The sequence below is a fragment of the Amblyraja radiata genome, chromosome 17 (assembly GCF_010909765.2).
Source record: "Amblyraja radiata isolate CabotCenter1 chromosome 17, sAmbRad1.1.pri, whole genome shotgun sequence".
Taxonomy (NCBI): domain Eukaryota; kingdom Metazoa; phylum Chordata; class Chondrichthyes; order Rajiformes; family Rajidae; genus Amblyraja; species Amblyraja radiata.
In genome coordinates this window covers 43,315,103-43,327,158 of record NC_045972.1, presented here as the reverse complement: position 1 = coordinate 43,327,158, position 12,056 = coordinate 43,315,103, and the positions used below count along the sequence as shown (strand labels likewise).

The 12,056-nt window shown below is 36.4% G+C and overlaps 1 protein-coding gene across 2 annotated transcripts in view; it reads right to left on the bottom strand.

Moving 5' to 3' along the window:
• rpgrip1l (RPGRIP1 like) overlaps nucleotides 1-12,056 on the bottom strand; it is a 111,738-nt gene that overhangs the window by 81,175 nt on the left and 18,507 nt on the right. For both annotated transcript variants that reach the window (XM_033036326.1, XM_033036327.1), the window contains 3 exons: nucleotides 9,000-9,298; nucleotides 7,140-7,245; nucleotides 6,019-6,162 (listed from right to left, as the gene is read on the bottom strand). In XM_033036326.1, the coding sequence (XP_032892217.1) occupies nucleotides 6,019-6,162; nucleotides 7,140-7,245; nucleotides 9,000-9,298 (549 nt within the window). The remainder of the gene's footprint in view (nucleotides 1-6,018; nucleotides 6,163-7,139; nucleotides 7,246-8,999; nucleotides 9,299-12,056) is intronic.

Sequence of the window (12,056 nt, the reverse complement as noted above, 5' to 3'; positions counted from 1 at the left end):
CCCAGAAAGGAGTCAGAGCTGGGGCAAGATGCATGTCTGGCATATCAGCATGATGATTGTACAATAAACAAACTTAATTGACTAAGTTAAACAGTTTGTTTAAAGTGTGGAGGAAATAGTATCCATGACATAAATAACATGTCATTTTTTTCAGGAAATGCAATCTGTGGAATGACTAAAACCAAATTATGCACGTAAATGTAGTGTTACTCATGTATAGCTGTGCAGTGTGTGTTTTCTTTAACAATAGTAAAGATTCTGCATAAAAGTAATTCAGATCAGCTCCTAATTACTGACTTCGCAATGCAAATCTCTGCAAATGAAAAGGGCTCCCACCATCTGTTTGCATGTACTTTAATCAGCCATCAAAAGAAAAAATGTATTGATTAAAGACAGTCATCAAGTACAGATATCCATGAATTGGAATAATCTTAAAAAAATCAAATTGATTATTATGGAAGGTAGACAAAAATGCTGGAGCAACTCAGCGGGTGAGGCAGCATCTATGGAGCGAAAGAATAAGTGACGTTTCGGGTCGAGACCCTTCTTCAGACTGATGTGGGGGTGGGGGGGGGGGCGGGAAGAAGAAAGGAAGAGGTGGAGACACTGGGCTGTGGGAGAGTTGGGAAGGGGAGGGGAAGGAAGGAGAAAGCAAGGACTACCTGAAATTGGAGGTCAATGTTCATACCGCTGGGGTGTAAACTACCCAAGCGAAGTATGAGGTGCTGCTCCTCCAATTTGCAGTGGGACTCACTCTGGCCATGGAGGAGGCCCAGGACAGAAAGGTCGGATTCGGAATGGGAGGGGGAGTTAAAGTGCTGAGCCATCAGGAGATCAGGTTGGTTAATGCGAACTGTGTGGAGGTGTTGGGCGAAGCGATCGCCAAGCCTGCGCTTGGTCTCACCGATGTAGAGCAGTTGATACCTAGAGCAGCGGATGCAATAGATGAGGTTGGAGGAGGTGCAGGTGAACCTCTGCCTCGCCTGGAAAGACTGCTTGGGTCCTTGGATGGAGTCAAGGGGGGAGGTAAAGCGACAAGTGTAGCATTTCCTGCGGTTGCAAGGGAAAGTACCAGGGGAGGGGGTGGTTTGGGTGGGAAGGGACCAATTGACCAGGGAGTTACGGAGGGAGCGGTCTGTGCGGAAAGCCGAAAAGGGAGAGGATGGGAAGTAGTGGCCAGAATGTTTGTGCCGAACATGAAGTTAAGTTAAACTGATCTCATCTGTCTGCACGTGATTCATATCCTTCTATTCCTTGTACTTCCACGTGCTTACCTAAAATATATTCTAATTTAAAAGGATTCTTTAAAATTGCTTCACTCATGTTTCACTGTCTTGTAGAGAGCTATTTAGTTTTGAAAAACCTACATTATGTGCAAGAATAATGTCAGTTATCTTGCCCTCGAACACTCAGTTCTACGGTTTTCTCCATGGTTATTAATTAAGCAACTGTTACGACCCATTTGACTGGCTTCAACTTTTAAAAATGAGCTTTTGGACCTTTAAGATAATATGAAAATGTTTGTTGTGGTACGAAAGTTATTTTGTGTTCTACAATTTAATAAATGAATGGGATCATCTAATTTGTGCAGCTGTTCCACAAGATCAATACATCTATTAAAAAAATCATGTTAGCACTAAAAAGGATTTTCTGATTAAATAAGTTACTTGCACGTGAGCCACAAGTACATCTATATGTCCAAAGCCTTTTTTTATACAAAAAGGAAATGAAACATGTGTGGAACACATGACAGCAGAAAGATTTTCAATGAGAATTGTATATGCCGCCACAACAAACCTGTATTACTGTGCTGCTCTCTAAATTGTTTACATGCAGTAAACAAATAAAAATGATGTACAATTTCCAATTTAATTACTGTGGTTATTTTGTGGAACACATTGTTGCACGATTGCTTCTCTCTCTCCAGTGAATAATTTGTGACAGTGATTGTGGGTTATCATATTTTATGTTCTATCTTTCAACAGGATAGTAACATATCTGCCTGATCTTGTCCATGATTTGTCCATGGTTCACCATTCTGTATTACTCTGTGCAACTAGATTTACTACACTTTTGTACTAAAATAAATAATCATGTAAACTTCAAAGTAAGACAGTTTTATCTCTTGCACTGAAACAATGAAAGCAAAGAACAATAATTAACTCATATTGCACAATATTTTCAAAAATCCTAAGCATACTAAATAATAAGCAACAGCAGTTTTAACTTATTTTTAATCATAGGACCCAATTTCATAAACCCACATCTTTATCCTGGTTGCAATTGCAATATTTTATAGTTAAAACAAAAGCAGACAATAATTCTTCATTGTTTTTAATCTTTATTTACTTCACTTTCAATTATTCTTGGACCCTTATCCGCCTAAACACCAGCATAGGTTCCTAGGACATAGGAGCAGAATTAGGTCATCGCTGATCTATTGTCCTCTCTCAATCTCATTCTCTTGCTTTCTCCCTGTAACCTGACACCTTTAAGGACCTGTCCCACTTTCACGAGTTATTCACAAATTCTCCCGAGTTTTCCCCTTGATTCAAACTCGCAGAATGTTCGTAACGAGTCTGTAGGAGTTCGTAGATATATCGTAGCGGCTCGTTATGCTAGCCGTAGGTACTCGTGGCATCAGGTAAGTCGGGACGTTTTTTCCAGCCCGATAAAAAATGTCCACGAGTAAATAAATGGTGGGGATGAAAGAAATTGCAACTTTTTACTCGTAAGGAGGGCATCGAAATAGTCGTGGAAATTCGTAGACATACTCGTAGGAGTTCGTGAACATAGTCGTGGAAGGTCGTTGGAGTTCGTAGATTACCACAATCTTGTTTTTTTTTTTTAAAGGTCCTTTAAACTCGGCAGAGGTTTTGAATTGAGTCGTGAAAGTGGGACAGGCCCTTTACTAATCAATAACCGATCAAACTCTGCTTTAAAAATAACAGCTGACTTGGCTTCCACAGCCATCTATGGCAATGAATTCCACAGATTCACCACCGTCTGGCTAAAGAAAGTCTGCCTCAGCTCCATTCTAAAGGTACATTCTTTTATTCTGAGGCTGTGCCTTCTGGTCCTAGACTCTCTGACAACTGGAAACATCCTCTTCACATCCACTTTATCTAGGCCTTTCATTATTCGGTAAGTTTCAATGCAATCCTCCCTTATCCATCTAAACTCCAGCGGGTACAGGCCCAGAGCCATCAAACGCTCCTCATATGTTAACCCAGTCATCCCTGGGATCATTCTCATAAGCTTCCTCGGGACCTTCTTCAGAGCCATCACATTCTTGCTCAGAGCCATCACAAAACTGCTCACAGTATTCCAAATGTGGGCTGACCACTGCCTTATAAAAACTTGGCATGACGTCCTTGCTTTTATATTCTAGTCCTCTCAAAATGAATGCTAACAATGCATTTCCTTTCAATACCTTTGAGAACTTATTTTTAAATGAACAAATACCCCTTTTTTGATATGTTTTCGAAAATCAACGTACCAATGAACTAACATTTTTTTGTATCGGGGGCAGGGCTTTGCTGGCTGTAAAAGTTGTAAGTTATTTAATTAATTTAAAATATATCTGAATTTCAGAGTAATTGACAGTGAAATAAATAGATTTTTAAAAATGTAGAATTATTCGTCTTTTTAAAGTAGAATTATTTACCACAAGTAATTGAAAATAAACTACATTAATATTAATAAAATAACATATTTTCTTTTACCTCTAAATCCTTATGCTATAACTCCCAAATATATCAATAAGGGCTCAAAGCCTGTAACCAGTTTGATCTAATGAAAATCTCAGAGGCAATTCCCCAGTGAAATGATAGCCAAAACTGACAGAAGGGCTGCATTTCATTGCTGAGTCTTCAGGAGAGGATAATAATAGAGTCCACTCTTTCTGGGATTGGAATCGGCCTTCCAAATCAATGGGTAACTTCCAGCTTCTATGTTGCACAGTACTTGCTTGGAAGCCTAGGATTTGCTTCACTCTCAATGTTTGAATGGTTCTGATCGGAATAAGTGGCAATAGTCACAACTAACTAGCTCAATGAATGCTATGCCGACTTATGATCAGTGTCAGCCAATTTGTTTAACTCAATTTGCAATTATTTCACGTCCCTTGACCAGATTTGAAAAACAACAGCAACTGTAACCCACCAGAGTCAGAAAATGGAATGAATCAATTTAGCAGAGATAAGTTTTCATTTTGCAGCAAATCTATTTGAGATCTATCAACCTTGTAAAAGATGTTAATAGATGGATAACATATGTGGTAGAATGCAGACATTGAGGCAACTTTCTTCAGTTAAAATATTAAGTAATGAAACATTATGTAGAGCACATTTCCACATCTACAACCTTTTGTTCAAAGTTGGACCACAACAACGGAAAAAACATGATTTTAATAAAGGAAAATAAGTGCTTTGACATTTATTTCAAAGCAACCTAAACTCTGCAAAATTATTAGTTCTTGTTACAAGAAAGCTATAGGAAAGTAGTCAAGTAAGATCACAAGCACAATTTAATTAGATTTATGAGTATTTTAAAGGAATTTGATCAAGCCATTGCTTTAAAAGGTTATCAAATAATCTCTTGGATATCTGTGCTTCAATATTTAATTCAAACACGTACAAGTGAACAACTTCTTAATGACATTTAATTTGACAATGCACTTTAGGGCAGCACACTGGTGCAGCTGGTAGAGCTGCTGCCTCACTGCGCCAGAGATCCGGGTTCGATCTCTATGTGGAGTTTGCACATTCTCCTTGTGACTGGGTTTCCTTCTAATGCTCTGATTTCTTCCTACATTCCAAGGACGTGCAGGTTTGTAGGTTAATTGGCTTCTGTAAATTGACCCTTGTGTATAGGGAGTGGATGTGAAAGTGGGATAACATAAAACTAGTGTGCGGGTGATCGATGGTTCGCATGGATTTGGTGGGCCAAAGGGCCTGTTCCTATGCTGTATCTCTAAACTAATCTAAACTTCCTTCTATTTAAAAATCCCACTGTCTACATCACAGAATTTACAAGTCCCTGAAATGATTACAAAGTTCTTGGCTTTATAATTCTATTTAGATGTCTATTCCAATTAATCACTGCTTTTGGAGAGAAGTTCTTCTGGATATCATTCTAAAAGCTGCTTTTCACCACGCCACTGGCCCACTGGTTAAAATATATAGGTCGAAGTGATGTAATGGACTTCATTAGCTTAGGGATATCGTGTGGTTGTGACAAGTAAGATGTTTAATTATCAACTTCTCTAACTGCTATATTCTTGACTATACCTTTCAACTATTTTGCTGAAAAAAACCTTGGAGTACATTTTGCAAACCACTAAATTAATTTAATGCAAGGGGTTTATTTGTATTATTCGTAAAGGGTTCAATATAATTGTGTAAATTATAATATCACTAAGGTTACTCATTGACATCAATAATAGATTTTTTTGTTCCATCTACTAATTTGAGGAATATTTTGGGACATGTGGAAGATCATTTATTCACATCTTAATTTTGAATTTAGTGAACAACTAATATCCATAGAAATCAATGTAATTTAGCATTTTATATGTTGTCCATTGCATGGCAAGTGCAAAATCGTTTATTGCTGTGTAATGACTAATTAATATCAAATCTAACCGTTTATAGACTGCAGCTTTATTTTCAGTGAGATTTTATTACATACATGCAGTGACAATTTTTTGGTTTAGCAGCAGCTGTTAACTGTTGGAAAATAATTCAACTTCAAAACTACAATGGTATTGGTTCCAATTGATTTGTTGCCATTGTGGGTTTTAAGTACTATGCTATTCTTTTAACAATTGCTATTAGAGAAATTGTGCTCTGAAAGCTTTCCAGAATGCAAAACAGTAGGGGGGTTTTAAATGTAAAGCGTGATCAAATGATTGGACAAAAATTGCTGTAATTACAATGTACAGTCATTAATTTCTTGGCTTCAATTATAAATGTTCAAATAATTCAATTATAATCTGGTCATAAAGAACTGAATTACCTCTGCCCTGTTGCTTGATGCTCTCTGAGATGCAGAATAGACTCTTCATATTCTTTATCCTTCATCCGCAGCTCTTCTCTTAGTATCTCAACAGTTTGTTTCATCTCTTCCATCTGCATCTTCTGAGATGTAATGCAATTCTCACTAAAGATAAAATATCGTAGACTATTAACCCAGAAAGGAGACTCCGATTAACCATTTTATAAATATACTGAAAACGCCCATTAATATAATTAGTTAAAAGTGTATTAAGGTGAATAAATAGCAAGATAAAAGCTGGCACACAGGTCCAGTGATGTCAAAGGGAGAGCATGCCTGTAATCAATATTCAGAAGTTTTACAGATTTTAAACATCACCAAAAAACAATGGAATATTTTCAGAAATATTAACGGCTTTCTATTTGGTTTCAAAATCAAACATATTAAAATTAAAATAATTAAATTTACAATGCAGAGCGAGTTTGTATAAAATTTCATCCTTGGCCAGATATTCACCATGTGTAATGTTATGGTTATAATAATCCACTTCTGAAATTTGAATCCACTAAAGCCAAAGTAACTAATTTTGCAAACGGAGTATCATGCACAAATGGTGTTACAATCAGTGTTTAGTACATAAAACCAAGGATGTACTTCCTTCTCACCTTATTTTTTTCAGCCTCTTAGTATCATTTTCTTATCTTTCTTCAATTTTCTATTGGTAGAGAGAATTTGAATTTGGAGTCTGAAGAAGGGTCCCAACCGTAATTGTCACCTATCCATGTTCTCCAGAGGTGTTGCCTGACCTGCTGGAGTTACTCCAGCACTTTGTGTCTTTTTTTGTAAACCGGCATCTGCAGTTCCCCTTTCCTTCAGCATGTAAAGTGGCACTGAATAACCTGTTGGCATGGTCCAATCCTAAACTCATTGCCTCATCTCATATAACCCACAAAGTTAATGACCACGAGTTGTGAACTGGTATAAGGATGGGTAGCAGTTTTTCAGCTGCTATGGACTTGAATGAACAATCTGTTAAAGACTGGGTGTATCAATGATTCTGTGGTTACTCATCAGATTTCCTAATACATTTATGAATGCATGCCTACAAAGTAGTATAACTGTAGTTAAAAAGCGAGTCTTACAGATTCCGTACTTCAGCCCGAGCATCTTCAAGCAAACTATGTCCATATCTGGGAACAATAGGTTGGCCACACTTTGTTGTCAGCTCTGGGTCTTGAACTCTGATTCCTAAATGGATAATATACAAAGATTTTTTTTTAAACATGCCAATGAAATAACAAAGCAAACAAAACACCAATCACATACTTTACACAAAGTGCTGGAGTAACTCAACGGCTCAGACAGCATCATTAGAAAATGGACATGTGACATTTTGTGTCAGGAGCCTCCAGAACTGTCCCTACCTGAAATGTCTCCTATCCATGTTCTCTAGAGATTCTGCCTGACCTACTGAATTACTACAGCACTTTGTGTCCTTTTGTGTAAACCAGCACCTGTAGTTCCTTGTTTCCATCAATCGTATACAATTTAGTCATGGAAATGGTTTGTTCCTGGTACAATTTTAAAATTCATCCTCTATTCAGGCCAGGGGTTCTTTAGCAATGGTAGAGAACAGTCTAGTGAAGAATTGGAAAGGATCTTTGCTGATAAGTTTGCAGTGTAGATTTTGAGTAATTACTGTGTCTAATAAGGTTCGGACATTTAATAAAATGCATTTAACATTTCTAATTGGGACAGTTCTATAATTTGCTTTGTATGTCCTATAATACATACAATGGGACATCTCCATCAAAACTGCTGAGTACACACCTGATGAATGTGGCTTTATCAATGTACAATATGCTGTGTTCTATCACTAGCCTACTCTGTTAATTTGGCACATTACCAACTGTCCCCACATCCTTGGTCCATCTAAGGTAAATATGAAAGGAAGTTCTGGGATACATTATAGTAATTACATTTATCCGTTTCCAAAATCCGTTATATTTAATTATTGTAAAGTACAAATTCCACTTTTGTCTGTAGATTTACATCAGGGATTGGAATTGCTTCTTCTTTCCAAGTCAATTAGAGTGCTTGGAACAGATGATGAAGTTGGATTGCTCAAACCACCAATGATTGTTCTGGAGGCACTTAAATAACACTATATTAAATTGAACAACTGGAAGTTAAGCTTATTTTTCGCTGTGATGTGAAAGGTAAAAATGAAGTATGAGATAATTAAGAACAACTTGAAACAAAATTAATGAATACTGAAGAAAATGATACTACTTCAGTTGAGCAGATAATGGCATACTTTTCTTTCTATAGTGGATGACTCAACTAACAGACTTTCATTCAGCTAAACTGCCAAGATTCTCCAAATGTAGAGAGTGCATTGAAAGCTCTAGGAATTCATTTACCAAAAGGTCAGATTAAAGGTTGGAATAGCAACATCTTTTACCCAGTGGTGCAATATTAGTTGTAAATTAATTATCAAGCTGAAATACTGGCTTGGATTTTACAGGAAGTAATCAAATTACATTGCTTGTCTGACCTTAGGAAGCTGCCGACAAAGATCTATTGACCTCTGTGGCACAGGCCTCCCCTTTTCTTTGGATCATTCATGTCAGGCATCAGTTCAAGGGATCCATGCCATGAGTAACAGTGATGTCAACAAGCTGGTTGAGCAGTCAACTACACCGAATAGTTTTAGCAGACATCAAACCGGGCAGCAAAACACCATTTTAAGTTAAAGCATTAAACACACCAAGTATAAAATAAAGCTTGGTTCAACAAAAGATTATGGTGGAAGATGAAATATTGGAAATAAACTTCTTCATGGAAAGTAAAAAAAATTGTGATAACTATTTCTAAAGCTTTACTTATTATAAAAATGTATCCAATAATTTAAAAAAATGAAATTTTCAGATGGTATGCAACTACCAATGGGCGATGCAAAATACAAATACTGTAAAATAAACATACAAAAAGTTTAATACCTTTTTTGACATTCTCCTGTGCAAAGGTAACTTCTTGAACTTTTTTAAGGCCAGTGTTTATGCGTGACTGCACATAACTATAGGGAGTGTTTCTACGGCCCTGTACTTGCAGCTGCTGTTTAGAAGCTACTAGCCGATTCCTTAGACCCTCATTCTGCTTCTCCAGTTCACAAACTTTTTCCTGCAGCTCCTCGATCATCTCTTCCATCTCAATATCCCTGCCTATCCGCTTGGGGCCGCCACTCTCCAACTCAGATCTCTTCTTGTCGTTGACGAGTCTAATTAGCTTGGTAGCCATTCTGAGAACAGGAAAGGAATATGAAAAGTCAGCAAAACTACTTTGTTGAAAAAGGCATAAACATTGCTAAAGACGTTAGTGTGGATCGTGAATAATACATTTCAGGTTTTGATATAACTATTACTGCCTGTGTAGTGTGCTTTGATGTTAATCAAAACCATAGTACTGCAATCTGCTTTATAACACTGACAAATAGCAGTTTCCGAGGGCTTATCATTCCAGCTTGCTACACAGGCAACACATACTTACTCCATATGCTTGATGAATAACAAATCAAAGGAAGTTATAAAAGGAATATACCATACGTTACTAAGAATAGTTCCAAAGAGTGGGTGTTGGAGGAATGCAAGTCTTGAATCTCATACCTTAACATTGTGTTTGCGCTCTTTACAGTACCACATAGAGCGTCAAGAATTTTAGACTTTAAACCTCACAAACCAAAAGATGCAATAAAAGTTTAGGTGGTCCTTAATAAAACTCAAGCAATATGGAACACATTATTAATTATAAGTTCCTATCTTTAGCTTGGCTTTGCAACCTTAAATGAAACAATTGCAAAAATACATTTGAGCAAATAATGACTTTCAGACACAGTTTTGTTTTAAATTCAAGACAGGCCATCATGGTTTTCATCTTTAAAAAAAAAATACTCTTAGAATCTACTGTTGGCATTTGATCAACTGTACCTTTGATTCCATCCAGTTTTGATGTGAAATACTAACTGGGAACAAAAGTCTATCAAAGGACACATGAGGGTGATGTAATATAGAGTAACAGAAAACATGCATATCGGTGAATGGAAAACACTTGGCACGCTAAAAAAGGAATAGTGGCTTTGATGAATAGGACAAGTTACAGACCCTATGAAATTGGTCGCACATCTTTAACACTAAGACGTTGTGCCTGGTTAATAACAAACTTTGCTTTTTGCACTAGGCTTGTCACATGCATAAAATAATATTTTAATTTATTTGTTTAAGGTGTGTGATGTGCTCTGCTGTGCCACATGCCAATTGCCAGATTTAAGTAGGTAACAGTGTATTCAAATATATTTATACATCAGACAAGGCTGAACAAATGCACATGTTGAGTAACCTTCAAATAACAATTAAATTTAAAACAAAAACTATTAAGATTGGTTAAACTTTTCCTTTATTGAAACATGTTTTATGGAATCTTATAGATGGAGTTAATTTCAAGAAAAATGAGAGGGTAATTCATCAGACTATTTATTCTTGTTTAACTACTTTGACACAGCAAGTGGTTCAATAAATATCTGTTAAAATATTATTGGTTTAATTCAAATTGTACCATGTTTCTCCCAGGCAGGTTAATTTCTAGGCCAATTTATTTGCTACTTTATTATCCTGCTGTCTAATCATCTCACAGATGGCAATGATCTTAACATGTTCTTATTACCAACATAAAATAATAACTGGCGCTAATTAGAGATTCTTCTTCTTTTCTAACTATTTAGAGTTTCACATTTTTAACTGTCAAAATAATAATAATGATGAGAGAATCAGGTCCAATTTGATTAACTCAATTTTTCAAATTAGGATGAGGAGCAAACTACTCCTATAATCTTAGTAGAATTTCCAAACTTTGTACAACACTAAAACTAAATTAAAATGGGGGAGCAATATAAAAAGTACAGTCATCCTGTTTGTAATATTTTTAATTTCCTCAAATAATTCTAATAAAGCAGTGCTTAAAGCTATACATATAGCACCATGGCATTAGTGTCATAAAATGTGTGTACTGTATACTTAAAAGCCAATCTTGTTCAGATTATTACATTACAATCAAATTAAATTTATAATATCACAACTCTGTTGAGCTTTTTGTGAGCGGCTGATACCTTCAAATATTTTTTTATTTATTGATAAATTTATTCACCTTTCTTTACAAAATGTTAGTTTGAACTTTTTGATTTGGCCTACACCTTTATTTTAGATACAAATGCTCAATCTAAATCACTGAGTTCTTTCCAATTGTTTCCACGTGTTTGCTGCATACGGGAAGATGATCTAGCCATGAATAGATTTCATTTCAGTGAATCTGGCTGTCATTTTAAAATTATTTATTTATGGGATGTGGGTGTTATTGGCTCGGTTAGTCAGTGCACTGTACCTTTGAGAAGATATTGGAGAGGTGTTTTCTTGAATGGCTGCTCCTATAATGCTAAGTAGGGAGTGCCAGGTGCAGTGATGAAGATGGACTGGCAGTATATTTCCTTCTGCAATATGTGAAAGTATGAAGGATACTTGGTGCACATGTTGTCTTAAGTGATAGATGTTGGATGGTGCTGTAAATAAACTCAGTCAGTGAGTTGCTCCAGTAAATATTTGATAAATTACAAGTAACATTTGGCTCACACAAGTGTTAGGTAGTGACTTTCTTCAACAAGAGAGAATATAAATGCCTTTCAAAAGTAATAGTGCCAAAGATATGCCACCATAGATGCTGCTGCACCCGCTGAGTTTCCCCAGCAATTTTGTGTACCTTAGTGCCAAAGATATGATGGTTTTAAACTACAGTGAGTTGCTTTTTGCTCTGTTATGGTGTTAAAAGTGAATGTTTATTCAAAGTGATGGCTGAGGTAACAATCAAGTAAGCTTGTTTGTGCTGTATTGTCCAATATAAATACTTGATTCTCCCAGGCGAATATAAATTATTTCAAATAGTCTGCCTATGTTACGTGGATGGTGAAAAGATTCTGGTGTGTCAGGAGGCGAATTGTTCAACACAGAATACAC